The sequence below is a fragment of the Lagenorhynchus albirostris genome, chromosome 2, assembly GCF_949774975.1.
Source record: "Lagenorhynchus albirostris chromosome 2, mLagAlb1.1, whole genome shotgun sequence".
Taxonomy (NCBI): domain Eukaryota; kingdom Metazoa; phylum Chordata; class Mammalia; order Artiodactyla; family Delphinidae; genus Lagenorhynchus; species Lagenorhynchus albirostris.
The window spans coordinates 23,743,353-23,764,737 of NC_083096.1; the positions used below are offsets into that span (position 1 = coordinate 23,743,353).

General features: G+C 33.3%; 1 protein-coding gene across 5 annotated transcripts in view; it reads right to left on the reverse strand.

Annotated features, from left to right (window-relative positions):
• Positions 1-21,385, reverse strand: part of CDC42BPA (CDC42 binding protein kinase alpha) — a 326,828-nt gene that overhangs the window by 41,238 nt on the left and 264,205 nt on the right. For 2 of the 5 annotated variants that reach the window (XM_060128307.1, XM_060128299.1), the window contains 2 exons: positions 21,018-21,109; positions 18,554-18,630 (listed from right to left, as the gene is read on the reverse strand). In XM_060128307.1, the coding sequence (XP_059984290.1) occupies positions 18,554-18,630; positions 21,018-21,109 (169 nt within the window). Of the gene's footprint in view, positions 1-2,910; positions 3,016-10,035; positions 10,075-17,436; positions 17,485-18,553; positions 18,631-21,017; positions 21,110-21,385 lie in introns of all 5 variants that reach the window. The other 3 variants (XM_060128311.1, XM_060128320.1, XM_060128294.1) reach the window with 3 other exon arrangements.

The following is a 21,385-nucleotide window of genomic DNA, read 5'->3' on the forward strand; positions in this document are numbered from 1 at the left end:
TCTCAGAGTTTTCAACTTAACTATGAGTTTAGTTCTAATTTAAATTTAATTTACTTTTAAATAGCTTGAAAAAAGTATTAAACCCAATTTATAATTTAACATTTAAAAAATAAATATGAAATAAAAGAGATGAATACAAAACCTTTATGAAAGTTAATAAAGAACAATTCATAGGAAACAAAATTGTCACTAGAATTTACATAGAAAGTCCAAGAGAAGTTTTTAGAATTAAAAGGGGTAAAGTAGGGGTGCTGAATCCAAGATCATCATAATTCATAAAGACCAGCAATGCCTAATTTAGAAAACATATTTTAAAGAGATCCCATCCACCATAGCAATAAAAATTTAAGGTTCCCAGGAACAAATCTAACAAGCAATTAGGAGTACATTCGGGAAGAAAATAATGAAACTTTATTGAAGGATATAAAAAAATATCTAAATAATGTTCATAGATGGAAAGGCCCAATATCACAAAGAGATCAGTTCTCCTCAGATAATCTATAAATTCAAATCCAATCAAAAGCTTTACATGGAACCTACAAGCTGAACCGAAAAATCATATGTAAAAACTAAAGAGTCAAGAAGTAAAGGAAGAAGAACAAGGTATGTGGGAGTGGCTGATCATACCAGGTATCAGGAATTATTTTAAGGCTACAATAATTAAGACAATGTGATGTTGGTACAGGAATAGACAAAAAGAACAATGAAAGAGAACAGAGAATCCCAGACAGAAAGAACTATGAAAGAGAATAGAGAATCCCCAAACAGACCCATTTATATAAAGCAGAGATAGATTTACAAATCAATGGGGGAAATATAGGAGAGTTGGTGGTTCATACAAGAAAAACATTAGAACTCCATTTCTCATAATACATAACAACAAATTTTAGTTTGATTAAAGTCCTAAACATGTAAAAGCAAAATTTAAAAACTTTTAGAAGAAAATATGGAAGAAAATCTTTATAACTGCTGCATAGGGAAGAACTGTTTTAAAAAGACATAAAAAGCAGAAGTCATAAGAGACTGACAAATATGACTACTTTAAAATAAAAACTGTTGCAAGACAAAAAGATACGACAAATAAAATTTTAAAATAAGCCACAGACTGGAAGAAAATATTTGCAATGCATATAGCCAGCTAGGAATTAGTATCCAGAATATATAAAGAACAATTACAAAACAAGTGGAAAAATAATTCAATAGAACAACAGACAAAAAGACATGAACAGGCAAATCATCAATGGTCAATAAACATATAAAAAGATGTTGAATAACACTTGAAATCAGAAAAATGCAAATTAAAACAAAAATGCCACTCTATACCCATCAAATAGACAAAAGTTAATGTCTGACAGTACCAAGGGCTGGAAGGATGTGGGGAAATAGGGAATTCACTCACACACACACTGCTGGTGGGAGTGAAAACGGGTCCAACCACTGTGGAAAATAATTTGACAAGATCTAGTTAAAGCTGAAAATGCATATTCCACACAACCCAATAATTCCACTTCTAGGTATATATGCTGAACAAACTCTCCACATTTGCAAAAGCAGATAGCTATTAGGATGTTCACTTCAGCAACGACTGTAATAACAAAAAACTGGAAACAACCTAAATATCCAACAACAGGAGAATGGATAAATAGTTGTGGTATATTCATACAATGAAATATTATGCAACAGTTATAATGAATGAACTAAGTAGACATGTATCTGTATAAGATGCAGATAACCTTTGTATAAAATTTAAATATACAACAAACACTATTATGTATTGTTTATGGATACAAATGAAATAAACATGTAAAAATAAGGAAGAAAGGGAGTATGCCAATTTTAGGGTATTTAGATATGTCTGGAAAAGGAGAGGGGGAATGGTATAGGGAAGGTTATTTCAACTGTCAGGAATATTTTCTTTCTTTTTAATACAAATTTTGGGGCAAAATGTTCATATATGTTAAATCTGTGGTTATGTGGGTATTTATAATATTATTTTCTGTATGCTTTAAATATTTTAACATTAAAATAAAAATGCATAAACTCAAAATATTAAAACAATGAAAATCTAAAATCAGAGGGTATCATCAACTTAACCAAGCAGTCTATCACAGGGTTGGAAAAAACCAAGTCAGAATCTGACTACAACTCAAACTTCACTTCAGACAGCTTTCAAAATGGGACTATCTGCTTCTATTGTAAAACTAGACACAGCTCTGTCTGATGACCAAATGGGAAACAAGGGAGCCATGTCAGAATCGTAAAGCTTGAGTAACCAGAACTGCATCTGAGGCAGGATAGCATTAACTGATGACTAATACATCCTCTGACTTGTTGAGAAAGGTGGCCAGTTGGCTGTTTTAAACCATTTACTTACATAAGGTGCAAACACAACACTGTTTTCGCACTATTAAAAGGCATGATTTAAATATTAAAAGGTTGGATGCCTATTGCTGATTAACAGAATAAACTATTCAGCTGCCAGCAGTGGCAATTTTCAGTTCTATTTATGAAGTAACAGTTATGTCATATCTTATTAGATTGATTAGAAGAATTAAAGTATGAGAATGGCACCTGACACTGCCATGTGTCCACAGAGTTTTTATCTGATAATTCCAAAATTCACACAACTCTGTCCTCTGTTCTATATAGCTCTCTACTTAAGATAAAGACTACTTTAAAATTAAATAAAATTTCTGTCTATTTTGGGTTGAAGTTGGGGGGACCATTTTTTACTTCAGTTTTATAATCCTATCTATATTATCAGTCAAATGTAATGATCTTCAATATACTGTGACTTATTACACAATACATTTGATTAAAAGAAGAGAGTCAGATTTCACTTGTTTTTGCAAGTCCCTCTTTCCTGACACAAGTGAAAAGTTGGGGAGCAAGACTGCTCCAGTGAGGCACCTTAACTGGCTCAGCTTCACTAGATGTGGAAGGAGATGTGGACCTTGACTGGATGTAAAACTTGACGTTCGGATTCCGTACATATGTGTTCTCAACGGGATCAGTCTAGGAAAATAAGTCAGGAAAAACAAAAACCCAAGAAATCACTTTTAAACAACGTGCAGCTCTTAGTAAATTTCTGTAAGGCATGATCATGATAACATTCTTGAGAAAGGAGAATAACAAACGTTAGTTTGAATATTCACATTAGGGATGTGTCATTATACAAAAACATAACCACTAGCTTTAAACAAAGGTCAAGATAACAGTAGTTAACAAAATGCTCCAATCTTCACCACTGATCTCTTACTTCGAGCTACTGTATTTTTTTCACTTGTATTCCACAAAATAAATCATACATGTGAAATAAATGCAGAGTACTTAATAGAAATATGTACTGCAAATTACAAATAAGTTTGTCCTTGATAAGAATGAAATTTGGTCCTCTACGAGGCATTAGTTGAAAGTAAAAGAAACAAACCTATCAGCTTTGTCACTAAATTAAATTCGCTTTTTATTTTGCAGCAGTAGAAATACTGGCACTTATACTCGGTCGCACCCTTCTAACCAAGTATTTTTAGAAACTGAAGATGCTTCGGGTTAAAATTTAGCATAAAAGATCCTATGGAACACACCGATCAATGATATATATTCAGTTTGGCAATTTTCAAAATTACCAGGATTGGGTTTTTTAAATGAAAGGCAATGAAGACAACTTGGGAAGGTTAGGGAATTTGTTTCAAATACGTTGTGCAGCAAGAACAATGCTTAGGTCAGCATTTATTGTAAATCAGCATTTACTGATTTACAAATCAATAAAAAGAGTAATCAGCTTAAGGATTTTAAACAGGTACTAAAAAGGTTTTAAAAATTTTTTTTTCTCTATTATTATTATGGTTACTATTTTAGGGACTGGCTAGTGGGCTGGCAAATACTGGAGTAGCCCTCTGGTGGTGCCCACCTGTGGCCTCCCTTGGTGGTGGGCATGGGCAGGTATTCCGGCAAACTGCAAGGCAAGACTTTGGTGGGACCGGCTAAGATGGCCGGCAGCCAGGCCTTAAACCTTTAGCTACTGGATTCGGGAGAAACGGGGACAGAAAGGATCTCAGTAAGGGCATCTAGGGGACCTGGAGTAGCAGCTATGTACTAACAGCTAGAAGAGTATTTCATATTTTAAAAACTGAACCACTGAACTGACGCATCCCAGCTGCATGTCAGCTGTGTGTGTGTGTGATGTGGATAATTTCAGAAAACTAGTATGCCTTATGAGGTGGGAGAGCCAGGCCTGGATCTCATCTCTGGACTCCAAATTCAGTACTCTTTTTTGTTGTACCAAGGCAACTCCACAGTAGAGACAGTCAAAGTAATTTAGTGATCATGGAGACTGACAATGAACTTTGCTCAGGAACAGGAGAGTAAAAGAAAGAAGAAAATGGGATTCCAGTCAAATTTTACCTAGTTCACAATTTTACTGGGGGACAGCCATGGAGAAGGTTATCAGTTCAAATTGTTAATCTGAAATATGACCCTAGGTCGGGAATAAGGCAAAATGTCTTTTAGTTTCTAAAAATCTACTTCTGGTTTCCCTAAGTTTATATAAATTTCAAGCTGATTAAAAAGTACATGGGGGAGTAGGTTCGATTAAAATGGAATTCATAAGCAATACTGATACATTTTATACTAATAAGAATTTTAAAACTGACTCAAATAATTAAGAGTTAATGATCTCATAAAGTTTTAAAGAAGTGTCCAAATAGAGGATTTGCTACTTGTAAAAAAACTGGATTATTTTAAGAAAATTTAATGTTCTGACCTGTCACACAAAAGCCTTTAGCCCACAGATTAATTAAAAGACATAAAATCAGAAGTTCCTGTGTGAAGGATAGTGCTGTGTTTAAAAAAGGTGATAATGAGAATTCAGAAACAATTTGGTTCCATTTTACTTGAAGCAGATTTTAAAATAAGACAGTGATTCTCAACTTTCTGAGAGGAGCAAATTTAATATAGCAAATATAGTGGCTTTGTACCTCTGGGTCCAATTACTTTAAAAATTCTTCAAAAATGAGAAAGGCAAGACATTGCTGCTCCCAATAGTACTGGCTGAAATTTTAAAGCAGGCTTGCTCTTTGTGCCATATGGACACATACTGACAGAAGTTGAACACACTGTTTTATATACTTTCCTGTGCTGAAATTAGAATATACCACCTTAAGCCATTTTGCCAATATGTGCTCTAAAGGGGGGTTCACATCGTGAAAACTGTCAAACCTAAAAATCAAGTTGATCATTAAAACATTTACTAGCATGTTTCATGACCCTATGAAAATGTGACATTATGACAGTTTGATATTGGCAAAGAAAAAAAGCACTATCACAGTTTAATCTGTGTTTACACAAATCAGTGACTCTTAAGGAATGACTGAGGCCTTTAGCACATACCTCTTAGCCCTTCTGAAGAATTACTGGCATTATAAATCTTTTTCTCCTAAAAAATTTTTACTCATCAATAAAATGAAAGAAAACAATAGAAATGAGAACAGATTTTAAAATGATTTTCTTAGCTGAAGGAGATTAAAACTGGCTTTTCAGAAGTGGAAAACATTTAAATGTTAAAAATAACCCATCCTAATTATAGTAAAATAGAATAATGAAAATTTCCACACTAGCTTTCTGGAGCTTTATGCTCCTAAAGTAAAATTAGTTCCAGAGATTAAACAAAATCAAGACAGTTTTGTTGAACAAAATTCAAAGTAAGAAATATTGAAATAACATTTTGAGATGGCATTAACTGACCTTATTAAAGAGTTGAACGATGCCATTTACAATGATGCTGTGATTTCAAAAAAACCATGCATGTATAAGTGAAGCTTAAAAATTACCACTTTATTTTCCAAGTGTGTTTCTCATAAAGACAAGGACACAAAAGTTTGGTAAAGATGAATAAACTCATGATAAAAAAGTCTTGACTATCAAACTTTAAAAAAACTTCCCAGGTCTTTTAAAAGACTCTAGTAGAAGCTAATAGCTAATTAGATTAATAGATTTTAATATTTCATTTCCTTTCTGGATTACTACCAGTATAAACAATATCTCAAAAGAGGTTACCAGTAACAAGAAAAATACAATATCACTTACATATTCTCTTCATCAAAGTGTTAACCCCAACACGACTATGGTTTTCAAGATGTTATTAATTTTATCTATAATTACATGCTTACCAATGCGTTTATAATTAATTTGTAATTCCAGTTACTAAAAAGCAATTAATTTTACTAAACTTTCAGAATACTCAATGACTATGTGCCAGGATTTACAGATACCCTAAAATTAATTTTAATAATTAACTGGCAATGATTCAGATATAAAAATGACAGCAAAGCAATTCATTAATAGTATATTAGTTACTTTTACCTTTGAAACAAATATAATCACTAATATTATATTAAAGCCAAGGAAGTTAAAAATTCTTTGTATTATAAAAAAATTACAGCATTAAATGTACGCAATGACTTGAATTAATAATGCAGGAAAAGCTAATAAATGTGATATACATCAATAGCAGAGATATCTTAATTCATAATTGGGTTTATGATTATAGAAAGAATAATAAAATAGGGAAAATAATAAGGAACAATAGCTAATATTAATTGGACAGTATATTTTGACATAATCCAAAGGAAGGTCTTGGAAACAAATCTTAACTGAATAGTATAAGCAATTCACTCAATATTTATAAGCTGCCGTCTACTGAGAAAAATAAGAAACCTCTTCATGTAAATGTGATTTTTTTCTGTTTTTTGATTAACTGATTCTTTTTCTAAGTAAACATACTTTAAGGAGTTATTCCGATGAATAGGTATTAGAAACATCTACTCTAATGTCAGTTTTACTTACTCCTCTACTGCTTGGGAAAAAAAAAGCAGAAAAACTGAATCTCAGTGTATTGTCCATAATGCATTACACTGTCATGTAAAAAGTCCATAATGTTTCCTGAATCTATTAGGACTTCTCTAATGAATAAACCACGAAATATATTTTTAGAGCAGTATGGTATTATAAAATAGAAAAGTTTTTTTCCACCGTGGCTCACAGCTGATTTTCAGATGACCCACTGATCAAGAATTTCTCAAATTATGCAATATGGCCTTCTTATAAATAACAAAAGGATCAAAAACTACTTATCTTGAACATGTATCAATGGGTATTTTCTACTCCAAAAATAATTATAGATTTGAACAAGTACAAATAGCAAAACATTCATATAAGAAACCTGGTTTTAAAATAAAAAGATACCAACACTTGATACGAATTTGATATAGATTAAAAAATAGCTTACATCTAACATGTTGTTTTATACTGGTAAATAAAAAACTCTAAGTTAACAGAAAAAATCCAGTTTTCATCAATTTTCTTTATCCTGTAGCTGGGAGTATTTTAGAAACAAAGCGGCAGGTAATCCAATTTTTTAATATTCAGAAACACTTTATAACTCAAGCTTTTAGGGATATAGTTATTTCTGTTAATTGTTCTTTTGATTAAAAAACAATATTGGACATTGTCTATGTCATTTGGACAACAGTAAATATATTTTATCGTTCTAAAACAAATAATAAATTACTGAAGTTTATGACTAGTAAATGTAATCTTACTAGTTACAAATAATATAACTTGTATCTCTTTATGAAAATTTCTCCTTATTTTCAATTTATTGATTTGAATATCTACTCTGGAGAATTTACACATGTTCTAAGAAAACACAAAAGAAAGTCCAGCCACATGTTAGCCATTTACAATTTCTGCTTTAAATTCTGAAGGAATAATCTAATAGATACTCAGTGTTTCTCACTATTAATGAAAACACTATGAACCTTTCCAAAACCATCTGTATTCAGACATTAATAATGACATTAATAACAAATCTTTCTTACACTATGATTAAATAATGCCACTTAAAAACAGCATTATTTAAATTGTAAATGAGGTTTTAGAGCACATGGGAAATACAAATATATACCTCATTTATATGATATTTCATTCAGAGAATTTTAAATTTATGAAAGTATTGTACATTTCTTGTCTAAAAATGCAGTATGTAACATAAAATTGTATGCCACTGTTAGATTCAAGGCCACTGTTAGAAATGGTAACTATTTGTGTCCTGCTGTTTTCATGGATGTTCCCAGGGACTATTAAAGTTCCTCACTATTCTATGTTTCTATTTAACTGTTGAATAATTGGTAATTCTTCTGTCATCTCCCCACAGACATTACCACTTTTAAGTGGCTGACTTCTTATCTGTCAAATAATAAAGGAAAATTTAAAGGAAGCCTGGAAAGCAAATGACCAAGCCTATCACATCTGCATTTAAAAAAATCATATGTAATTATAAGTCATTAGGCTCTGGTTAAGTGTGACTTATTTATATCCTATAGAATAAAAATGTAGACTAAATAGCAGGGGTCTTATAACAGCTATTTCCCTCAACAATTTTTCCTATTTAAAGACTCACAGAAATGTTCTGGGTGGTCAAAGCCCCTAGAAGTCTACAAGGTAAGAGACATAACTAATCTATGATAAATTTAACCAGAAAAACAAAATCTCTCTGAATGATAAATTTGTTGAAAAGCAAACAGATAAAAATGTAGTCAATCCACAGGCTAATGATTTGAACCTAATATAACTGGGCACACAACATCTTGGTTTTCCCTTCTAGAGGTTACATGATACCAATGTACATATATTCAGATTGGATAAATCCAAATACCCAATGGTTTTAACTCTCTACAAATGTCAAAATAATCAGTAAGTCAGTCGACCAGAAATCTTTTCATAAACTTCATTAATTAATGAGATATCAGTTGAAGTCGAAGTTCTACTGGCCATACCACTGGTATCTGAAACCGCTTATTCATTGTTAAACAGTAGTTTGAAAACATGTGCTATATTCGGGTTAATCGTGTTCATTTTACAATCAACCCTCCATCACACCAGAAAGATAAGAGTACAGGAAGCAGTGGGTCACTCTGTTGCTTACCATGCCTTCCATAAACCAGATAATTCCCTGATTTAGAACTTTCCCAGTCTGAAATTCTGGATTTAAGGTGTTGATCAATACCAATGATCATGAAGCCGACAAGGAGAAATTTTAAATTTGCATCTATCACAGATTTTCCTTTTTAATGGTGTTATTTACATTGCATATAAATACCAGAGCAAACAGCGTCAGCTAGCTTCTCAACTAGTGAGTTTGAATGTGTGTATATTGGTGTTCGGGTGGAGGCTGCTTTACAAAAATTTGAGACCTTTTCGCAAACAGATTCCCCACTCTGGGCACATCAGAATCTTGCAGGATAGAGGTAGAGAGGTAGTGTCTGGCCCATTTCACATTGAGAAACACTGAACTAGCCTTAGCATAGGAAGATGTTTATAGCTTGTTATCAATACATGTATAAAGAATGCTAAAATTTTTTTTAAATCTTGGAAATATCTTAGAATATAAATGATTTATTACCAATATCATTGCCTCAAAACTCTAAATACAAGATATTTGGGAATATAACTTAGAGCTACATTAAAAAAATCTATCAAAGGTTTCTCCAGAACTGATTTACATAAAATTATAATCAGTAAGATCTATACCTTATCCCACATCTTTTTTGAATTTTGCATAATATGAACTATCAAGTTTTCTTTCTACGTAATTAAAATTTCTAAGAATCTCCACATAATTGCTAACATCAGATTATTTAGAAACTCATTTACTTTGTATGTGACCAATTTAGAAAGCATACTTTAGGATCACTCTTTTACCCAATCAAAATAAAAAAGATACCTTATAATTTTAGTAGTTTGGTTACAGAAATTTATATGAACATTCCTAAAGCTTTGCGGCCAAAGCCAAAAAAGAAAAAAAAAAAAAAGTACAGAAAAGCAGAGTAGCAATAGCAGGAGCAGCAGCACAAAGCATGCAATAAATGTAATAATACACCACAAAAACATCAGCATGTACTGCAACCACAGGCAAAAAGGATAAGAGCTAGGGGTAGAGGGCATCGGGTTGGGCACACAAGTGCAATAGTCTCTTACACGTCTGCCTTTGCTAGCTGGAGTACAGGATGGAGAGCGCTTCAACAAAGAAAGGAGAATACTACGTTACAAATATTTACACACATGACTCTCAATGACTAATACTGTATTAACAGACAAAGTATATAAACATACATATAAAGACACATTTTTGATAGGTTGAAAGTACATGTATTTTCAGGAAAAACTGGAAGACAAGAGAGTAAAGAAACAGTTCCTCAGGCTAGGTCTAAGAGTGGTAATAAAGTTTTCATTGGACCTTGCACAGTCACCCACCAAATAATGCTCCATCAAGCTATGGCCAGTTTCTTGTCTGGAAAGGTTGGTAGTGGCAACTTGAAATGGGAGCAAAAAGGTCTAAATAACTCTGATTTAGTGCTAGTAAGCATGTAACAAAATATTTAATTAACTAGTCTTGCTTCAGACATTTATCTACCAAATTCTTGCTCTTTTCAAAGATGACTCTTTTCAATGATAAGAGCTAAATTAGGCCTGCAGAACTACTGATGTTCAATTAAAACAAAAAGTTACTTCAACAATATTGTCCATCCTCACCAGGCATTAGGCTTAATCAAAAGAGGGACCTTCACCTTTCTGACATTAAAGAATTAAGTAATTCAGAAAAAGTAACAATGAGTAATTATATAGAAATATTTTTCAAGTTTTTGAAATTTGTGATGCTCACGTAATAGAGTTTCACAAATATATACCATCTCTACTCAGGCAATTTCCTATATTCAGTTGAACCTGACATTTACTGAGTGTTTACAATATGTCAGGTACTTAAAAGATAAAGAGGGTATGGCAGTTCACAGACTGGTGGGGGAGACATCATGCCATCAACAATGTGACAAATGCTATAATAAGGGCATGTATGAAGTTTGTAAGGGAACCTGGAGGAGGGATGCACAAGATTTTTATGGGGACCTAGAGGAGGGCATTTATAACCTGAGTCTATAGGAGTTACAGAAGATTTCAGAGAAAACCTCAAGGATAAGAAACATCACCCAAGGATAAGAAACATCACCCAAGATGATCAGTTTTACTTGAACAATAGCTCTGACAAGATTGGTACACAGGAACTATAATCTCTTTCTGTAGGAAACTGGGATGGAAGATGACTTAAACACTGTGTCCCAAAGAGTTAATAAGCAAACCAGGATTAGAAAGTCCGCAGATTTCTCAACAGGTTCTTCTTAGTCCAGTGAGTCTTCCGTTATGGCGGAGGCTAAAGTCTCAGGTTCAAACCTGGTTATATTCCTTCAGTGATTAATAGGAAGTATCTGTCTCCCTCCACACTCCCCCAAACCAAACAACCAAACATTAAATAACTCAACCCTCAACCCTTCCTCTAACATTTAATCTCTCCCTTCTCTTCCTTAATAATGATAATAGCTAATCTTTATCATGGGTAATATATATACACATACTTTTCAAAGTACTTTGCATATATTAACTTTTTTAATCCTCATAGAAGGATTAATATAAGGTAGGTATTATGATCCCAATTTTAAACATGAAGAAAACAGATTAACTTGCAACAGGTCACAAAACTGGTAAGTGGTAGAGCTAGGATTCAAAACTTCTCAGTCAGACTTCTCAAAATGGTATACTATCACTGTCTCTACTGCCTAGCCTCTCAATTCACTTCTCAGTACTGTACAATTTGGCTTCTGCTTTGATCGCCCTAATGAAATGCTGATAGGATCAGTATCTCCTGTATGTCTTACAGTACCAGATATCTCCGGCTGTACCTGAGGCTGCTGACCTCTTAAAACTCTGTACTCCCTTAGTTTTCGTGAAATGACACTTTGCTGAGTCATCCCCTGTGACCACTGCCCCTCCTTCTCTTACGTGGAGTCCTATGACTCCACAACCTTCTCAATGTGAGAGATTCCAGGTCTCTGTTCTGACTTACTACTTTTCTCTTGCTACAATCTCTCCCTGGGAGATCTCAATCTACTTTCAACTATGTTGATCATTCCCAAATTTCTACTGCTAGTTCACTCCTTTTCCTTAACCTTCTGACTCATCTAGAAAACTATCTGCTGGACATTTCCACATGGATGTCCCTCAGGCACCTCAAACTTAACTTGTCACCTTTCTCCTCTGTTAAGGCTTTTAATAATTATTACATATAGGACTGATTAAATCTAAGCTCCATAATATCTCCTTTATATTCCCATGATATGCAGTCCACATCTTTTATTATTGTACTTCTCCCATTGGTGTTGTAATTATTTAGATGTTTGTCTTTTCCACCAGACTCAGATCCTTAAGGGCCGGAAATACTGTATTATGCTTAGCATAAAGCTTGTAAATTTTAAAATTCTTCGTAAATATTGAATGAATCCTTCTGAAATTCTACAATATTTAACCTAAATATTTCTTATGGCATTTACCATTTTCTACTTCACATACTACATTAACTGTGTATTTTTTTCTAATAATAAGATAAGCATTTTGAGGTCTACTTCTAAGTCTGATTTATCTTAGCATCTACCACTGTGCACAGCAGAGTACCACACACGTAAAAAGTGGTAAAACACAGAGAAACCCTTAGTTTTGGGCTATCCATACTCCTAAAGTCTAGAGTATGTTAAAACCATGAGAAAGAGCATGAATAGCTCAAAATAAACTATATTTCCACTATACCAAAAACAAGTCAGAATGTCTCTCAAAACTCTCTTTGCATAGGAAGGACAACAAGTTTTCTAAGCTGGCATTTAGTATCACTAAGCTAAGAGTGATACCAAATCACCATTGTAATAATGTTCTTCTCCAGGTGGCTACCTAGAAATCAGACCATTTTTATATTTTCAATAGAAAAGAGCAAATTACACTTTCCTGATGGTGTAATTAGAGGAACACACACACACACTCTTATACATACCCACACATACCACGGTTTTCTATAAACACTGAAACTGATCTCATAGCAAGCACTGGAAACCAGTACATTTTCTTAATATGCAATCATATAACTTTTTGTTTTAATTTTTTTTCATATACCTTTTTATATCTAGGTCTATAAATTCCCACCAGAACTTTAAGGCTGATTATGGACGGTAAGCACGGTAAGCATAAACCAAAAGAAGCAATTTATCTTGTGGACACAGAATTTGGCTAACAGATTTTAAGGTTCAGTTAATGCATTCCAGAGGTCTTATTTAATAAAATACCAAAGAGGTAAAAGACTATGTAGTCATGGTTCTTTCCTCTAGTTACCCAAATATATTATTGATATAATATATGATATATAACGTACCATATAACATGCTACCTAAATTAGAGAAGAATTGCATATGCCAATCTTCTGAAGTGTAAGAGTTTCAAGTCAGGTTGTGCTTAACATGTGGAAGTTTTAAAAAACAAGTATTAAAGGAGGAAATTATAGAAATGTCATAATTTCTCAGAAGGATCTAGGCCTAGCTTTGGTCATAGGATTAAGAACTCTTTACAATGCATGTTTTAGAAATTTGTCTTCCATTGATTCTCCCGTGTGATCAGCTTTTCCCAGATACAGCTAAACCTATGCTGCCAAGCCCAGATTTCTGTGATTGGTTATGACAGAATATGGAAGAACCTAGGAGGGAGAACAATGTTAAAGGCAAGACACAAATGAAGGAACCTAGGAGCCAGGACTGAAATTAAATATTTTGGGACATCTTAGTAAGCTTCTATATGAGGCCAAAACCAAGAGTAGAACTCAGCTTGCCAATACTCCCAGGCTACTCTCCTCTTGATATGCCAGAATGCAAGAAAAGAACACGATATTAGGAGTACTGGACAGTCGGACTAAAGGTACGATCTCTATTCCTTTATGTCTGACCTTTATACTCTAGAGCTTTAACTCCTTGATTTACTCTTTTCCTCAGTACACTAGAGTAAGACAACCTCCAAAAAGCAAGCTGACACGTTCGCATTTGCCAGATAAATGGGCAAATTCCATTTTCGTGAACTTAGGCTAAATGAACAGAGTACAGAACTGTAAGTTAATAAAACTCAAAACTTACCTAGCATGTGTTTCATATATGTGACAATATATTTATCAAATATAAACAGCAACTCATTCATTTATATAACTATAACTAGTATTCCTTGAATACAGTCAAGCATTTTGGGGGTTCACTTGAGAAGGAGAAAATGAACTCAACAGAATGGGAAGTTCCTGTAAGCTTAGTCTGATGATCCCTGGATCTGCTACCATGGGAATGAAGGGAACAGATGAGAGAAAACTTAAGCTGCTGAGCTCCATTTGCTCCCCCCGTCTGTAACCTGCAGGATGACGCTGGGCCTAATATGCAGTATCACAGGCAGTCTAGGATTGGGCACGTGGGGTTGAGAAGAAAGATAAGGGTAAAAGAGGAAATCATTTCCACAGCAGAAAGGATCCTGGTATCTGTTCAACTGCTATCTCAGTAACTCATATGGGAGTGCCTTACCCAAGGGACCACTAATCAAGATGGTCTCAGTTTCTTTCAAAATTAACTCACCCCCCACCCCCTTTTATCTGCCCTAAAGAATGCCACGTAACCCTTTTGTCAACACTTCCCTATTACTCCAAAGACTGAGAATCCTAAAAAGTCACTCTCACTAATGGGAGAGTAACCTATCTACTAGTGGGAGTGCTGTGGTAAATAATTACTAAAACCACTGGACTAAAGATCTTCTAAGGTTCTCTTCTCCTTGAAAAGTCTATTATTCTACATGTGGAACTGCAAACGCTGAGTTACAGAAGCAGAATGTTGAGAATGTATTCTGCTGTGCCTGAGTCAGAGGGAAGGAGGGACTGGTGTTACATATACTCTTTCTCTTCTGTCAAGAGTTGTCTAAACAGCGTATCTTAAAAGGAAAGCATCTTGTTCCGAACGTCTTCCCATATTGCCCCAAATCCTAGCATTCATCTGAATTTTGAATAACAGGCAAAACATAGTGAGGAAAACTTAGAGGTAGGAGAGTGATTAGGTGTACTATTTAAGTAAAAGAATTAAAGTTTTAATAGGCCTGTGTGGGAGGGTTAAGGAAAAAACTAGACGGTAATTTTGGGGGAGGGGCGGCACTGGTGATAAAGCTCTGGAGAATCTGAGGGCAGTATGAGGGCACTAGGTTACTGGGGGCAGATGGAGAAGGTCAATGATGTGTGGACACAAAAGAAAACTTCATTTGTGCAATTCTGCTTAAAACTAACCTTATTCCCTCCTATAACCTACAAATTTCACTGCAATTCAATTTTAGGTCTTCAACATAATCTTTTTCTTTTCTATAGCAATGAGATTGAAAACCGAAAAGAATGAGCAGAGGATGTGTCCTATGGATTAGTTAAGAGATAGAGTCTACTTAGTATAGAGCACAGTCACATATTTTAAACATCATGCACAACAACGTAACTAGTTTGGGCACAAAGAACAATGAAGATTTATTTTAATCCTTAAGAATCCACATGCCTAAGAGAAAGGAAGCTACAGAACTTGAGTTTTATGCTAAGTATCTTGGATGCTGAACCCAAGCATGCCAAAGATTGAATACCATTATTCAAAATAACATTCTATTATGACTTTGAGGGTGAAACGGATGATAATGCTGGGAAGGGTGGTCACAGTTACAAACTGTGAAGAGAAATAAGAGGTTTATGCCATAAAATATGAATTAAGAATACAAAATATTTTTTTAAATGGGAGGTTACTGCTGGCCTTCGCCCTGACATGTAAAAATCATTTCCAGTGGTAACGTGATTCAACAGGAGGAAAGTATAATGATGCACATTGGTGGTAAGTGGAAGGCTGAGTGGTGAAGAGCTAAGGAAGTACTTAAGTGAAATTGAGCCTGAATCATAAAGATTCAGCAGCCTCTGTGAACTTAGTTCTGGTTTACTTTATAATAGGAGTTCCTTTGTACTACTTTACAATTTACATGTGTGTCTGAACTGTATCTATACTGGGTAATAGTGGGTGAAGGGTAAGAAAGGGTACTTCTAGAGGAAAAGTAAAAGTGGGAAACAGACACTACAGCTGGGTGGTGGCAGAAGACAGCATATGAGAGCAGAAATGAGATAGGAGTGGGCTGAGATGTGCTTCTGCTGAGAAGAGCTAACCTATTTACCAAAATACATACTACTCCTGTGTTGTACATTCAAAGATTTTTGTGGGAGAAAAAGGGATGTGGAGAAGAGTTTATTAGAAAGAAAAATGAAAATGGTCTTCTAGGAGAAAGGACAACTAAAATATTTGTTCAAACTTCCTTCCCATTCTTTTTAAAGTGAATGTTATCTGTATGGAAATACCATATTGAGTATTTTAGAATAGTAAAATATACATCAGATTATAACATCAAATATTATTGTACATCAAGAGTTCTCTTTTTATCACACATGCAGAATTAGCTAGTTTAATTATTTGTCTCAAGAATAATAAAATAGTTTCCATTTAGAATGGAAAGGTGCACACTTTGGTATAAATATTTCAAAGAAATAAAAAATCACTTAAAAATATAGATCAGGAGTTTTCTTTAGTGGAAAATTATGCTTAATACTCTCCTCAATATAAGAATTATAGTTAACAAAACACAAAAATAAAACATTTAAAGAATTTCCCCTGGTTTAAAAATAGTTATATGCACAATATTTGCATTTGAACCCATTTTATTTCCAAATTTCTGTAAAGACAGAATGTTCAACAGGATAATACAATGCTTTACAACAAGAATTATTGTGCCATTTAATGTGGATTAGAGAGAATGTATATGTCAGGTATTTCTGTACAGAGAGGAACACTATACATTAGGAACTTCTAAATTAATAAATCTATACAATTAATTTAAGAGAGAAAATGATAATGCAGTCAATTTATAGTGAATATAGTGCATATATTAACTAAAATCATTTTTTACATTAGAAGAGAAATTCTGTCAGCATTAAAAATTGATCTGTTTGTGTCATGATAAAATCTACTGGAAGAGTTAATAAAACGTGTCACTTGTTCTGATTCTACCACCAGAGGTTTACTTTTAACTAACATATAAACTAAATAGTAAAGTGCTGAAAAGAAAAGGGGAATGTGAAATAGAAATTGCCATGAAAAACAAAAATGAGCAATTATTTATATCTATATATCTATAGTGACGATAATCAAATACGCATTCCAGTCTTCAGAATTGTTGCAAAGATTGGAACTATAGAGATTCTCTGATGGACAACACATTTTTAAAAGTACATTTTTACTTTATTATATTTAATAATGATAACTCTTCATTGTATTTAAAGTAAGAAAGAAGCACATTTTGGCTCACAAATTATCAAGTGTGGTATTTCTAAAACTGACTGCATTACTAGGTAAATTCTTCATATCAATTCACTGATCTCTTTTACTGAAGGATGCATTGGTTTGAAAATCAAAGACTTACGTCATCCAAAAAATCAATCAGTGAAGATGAGGAAGAAGAAAAGGAATCCTATTTAACGAATACAGCAATAAAAAAATAGAAAAAATGGATGAAGCAATTTAATAAGAACAAATAATAAATCAAAAATTTTGTAAAACAATTGAAAGGCAAATGACATTAATTCAAATAAATAAATGAGAAAAGCAGTCACTGTCATTGTTTCTCAAGAAACGTAGAAATTCATTAATTACTTTTTAAAGAGTGATTCGGTTTTCCTTTCCCAAAAGAATGAAATACAATTCATATACTGTGCTCAAAATGTATTAAGCTGAAGCTCATTAATAATCAAATTAAATGGAAGCACTCCAGAAGGTAACAACTAAAAGTAAGCAACAGAATCTCTGCCTCTAATCGTTCCTGCTAGAATGTAAGCTTCTTGAGGGGCAGGACTTTGTCAATTTGGTCACTACTGTATCTCCAGCACCTAGAACAGTGCCTTGCACAAAGACATACGATTATTTGTTGATTAAGATATAATCACTAACTTAAGTTTTCTGACATAAAAATATACTTCATATCTTAATTTTTTTTTCTAGCAAAGGATTTAAGTACCAAAGAATGACAGAGTCATATAATCACTATTTCATTATAATGGAGTGTGCCAAATAAAGTCTATGTAATACTTTTAACAAAAAGCATTCTTTTGGTATACTTCTAAAACACTGAATTGATTTGGAACTAGAACCAGCATTGCCCTATTGTGAGCTCTGAAATTTTCACTTGTTTTTTACTGTGGCTCTATGCTTTGGAGAAAAAAGAAAAGTGTCAAAATTATTTAAAGTCAGGATTTGTTCTGCACTTACTGTTCCTCAGGGAAAAGGATGAAATTTCTTTTAAATCTTATCAACGACCCTCTTATTTAGATCTTTCTTAGATTTTTCTTAAACACAAGAAAAGTTTATGATTAAAGTTTCCATAACATTGCAGAACATATTCCTTTCCTAATACGTTTTTGTTTATATAAGATTCTAGGTTCTCTTATATGGGATGCAATAAAGGTTTTATTGCAAATAAATTTTAAATCACAAAGTAAATTTTAAATTGACTGCAGAGGATATATGAAAAGTTTAATACTTACTTCAAATTGATCCAGAGCATCGGTAGGCGTATTCAAAAATGCCAAGAAAGAATGCTGTGAGTCTTGGTGCTCTATACCTAGAAGACAGCAGCAACTTTTTTTAAAACTAGAACAATTAAAACTAATTTTCACGGATAACCTTTCCTGTCTGAATCTATTAAAAAGCTGCTCACAAACTACTGTATTTTAAAACCAATTAATATCATTAACTCCACATACTTAAAAAACTAAAATACATTAATGTTTCTTGGAATATCACTCAATAGTTAAATTACATCAGACTCCATGAAATACTTGTTTCTTGACTTATTTGAGTTCCTGAATTTCTTTTCCTACACAGTACACTGTAAGAAGCACATTAAATCTTTTGGTACTCTTGAGAAAAATTTTAAAATAGGACCCTGGTTACGTCTGATTTTTCTAAGGTAATGTATCACCAAACAAGGTTTCCTTTTTGAAATACTCTCATCAAGCATATAGTATATATTAATATAAATAATCTTTTATTTAAAAATGCAGTGATATAACAAACTTATTTAATTATGAAAAAACTTTTGCTAAGGCCTCAATCTGATTTCATTTACTGTTTTATTGACAAAAATTGCATGAAATTAAAAAATTTTGTCTGAGAAAAACTAGGGTTGGCGAATGAGGACTCCAAACCCTAGCTTTTCTCAGGCAAATTAAAAAAAATTCACTCATACCTCTTGGCTATGGTATTAACTTTAAATACATGATTTCCAAATTAATTCTTAAAATACACATAATGATAAATACTAGGGAGGAAAAGGAGAAACAACCAACATACATTTTTGATCTCCATAGCTTTTCAGGAACTGATATCAACTGATATCAAATTATGTTTTTTTTGAATTACTCTCTAATAATATTCCATAGTTGCCAGATAAGGCAGTATGTTCAGAAATTCATTCCATCAATGAATATTTATTGAGAGCCTTTTATTTGCCAAACCCTGTCTAGATACTGGATATATAATAGTAAATAAAGCAGGAAAACAAAATCCTTGCCCTCATTACATAAACATTACATTGTATTAGTTAAGTAGACTATTATGTTACAACATATAGTGAAATTTTATTATTCTGCAAGGCTCAAAATCCAAATATAAAACCATAGCCATAGGTTAGCCTGCAATGTGATAAACAATTTCTTCTTTCGCAAGTTTAGATCTACTTTAAAATGATGCAATCAATGCCAACTGGTGTGTTATAGTAAGTCACACTCTTCACTGGTCTCTTTTCTATACAAATTGCCTTTAGGGCCACAGGTCCTCCATGTCTGATATATTCTTTTTCCTCCACTCACTAAATAACGCAGCTCCTTCCACTCTTCACACATGAAAATTAAGCTTGATTCTCATTTTAGCATGATGCTTTGTACTCCTAATCTGAGTTCTTAATTCACTTTTTCTGGGTTCCTTCCTTCCTTCTTATTCACTAGGAAATTCAATCAACAAAAATTTATCTACTACTTTTAATGGCTTTTTCATGTTAACTCCTTTGTGTGATTACCCTCTTTCCGCCACAATTTTAAAAGCAGATGCGGAGACCCAACCAGCTTTACGTTACTGTGTGTCACAGGACTGGGAAATGATAAGGCAGCACATAAGTACAACATAGAGCCTATTAACTAGTTCAGTATTCAGTCAGGAATACTGTCAGGAAAATGAATTTTTAACAACTATATATAAGAGATCCTTTCATTAAGATAATAACATTCTGAATTTTAAAAAATTAAATCTTCACATTCTTAATGCCCATGTTATGGAAAGAACGTTGAAGTTCATGTAGTAAAGCTACCAAGCACTCTGAGTTACTTTTTACATTAATGAAAAAATGCTCAAGTAATGTTTTCAAGAAAATGGGAATAAATCCTGGAAAATGCCACAGGGCAAGCACTTTGAGTATCAAACATGGAAGAAGACACCGAAATGCCCAAATAATTCTTTGTCACTGAGTTGTCTTTCTAATACTGGATTAGGTTAATCTTTAGTTATTTCATACATTATTTCATCAACTACCCTGAGAGTGAATCCCCTATAATGTTTGAGAATAGTATAAAGTATATGATAAAAACAAATTTTTCCAATCACAAAAATATTCTTCATGATATAGTCCATGGTCCTGAAAAAACAGTCAAATTTATGGCACAGTAAGTTTTCTGTTAAGAAATCTTTAAACAATGCGTATCAAGTAAAACAAAATGACTCAGGAGACTTGTCTACCAAATATGTGTGTGTGTGTGTGTGTGTGTGCGCGTGTGTGTGTGTGTGTGCGTGTGTGTGTCTGTGCGCGTGCACCATATACACATACATCTATAAATGAATGCCAGAATTGTGTATGTGAACAATTCTCCTGCCTACACAGTAGGCTGATTCTTGTATAATAAAATGTATTCATAACAGAACAGTAAGTCCTGGTTGATGCAAAACACATTCCCATACCCTTTTCAGATCTAAGCTCTTCAGTGTCCTTTATCAGTTGTTCAATTTCTGATAGCAGTTCCAAGTTCTTCTTCTCTGAATCTTTTAGTTTACTTAAGGGAAAAAAAGGAAAAATGTCATTATTTATATTGTTGGTTAGTGAGCCATCATGTATGTAGTTGAAGTTAATTGGTTTAAATGTCAGTCATGATAATGTAAGGAACTGAAAACTACTACAGGAAGGACAAATCTAGCCTGTCATCTACGCTTGCGTAAATAAAGATTTACTGGAACACAGTCAGGCTCATTCATTTATATGCTGTCTATGGCTGCTTTTGTACTCAACAGCAGAGCTGAGCAGACAGAAGCTATATGGCTTACAAGCCCCA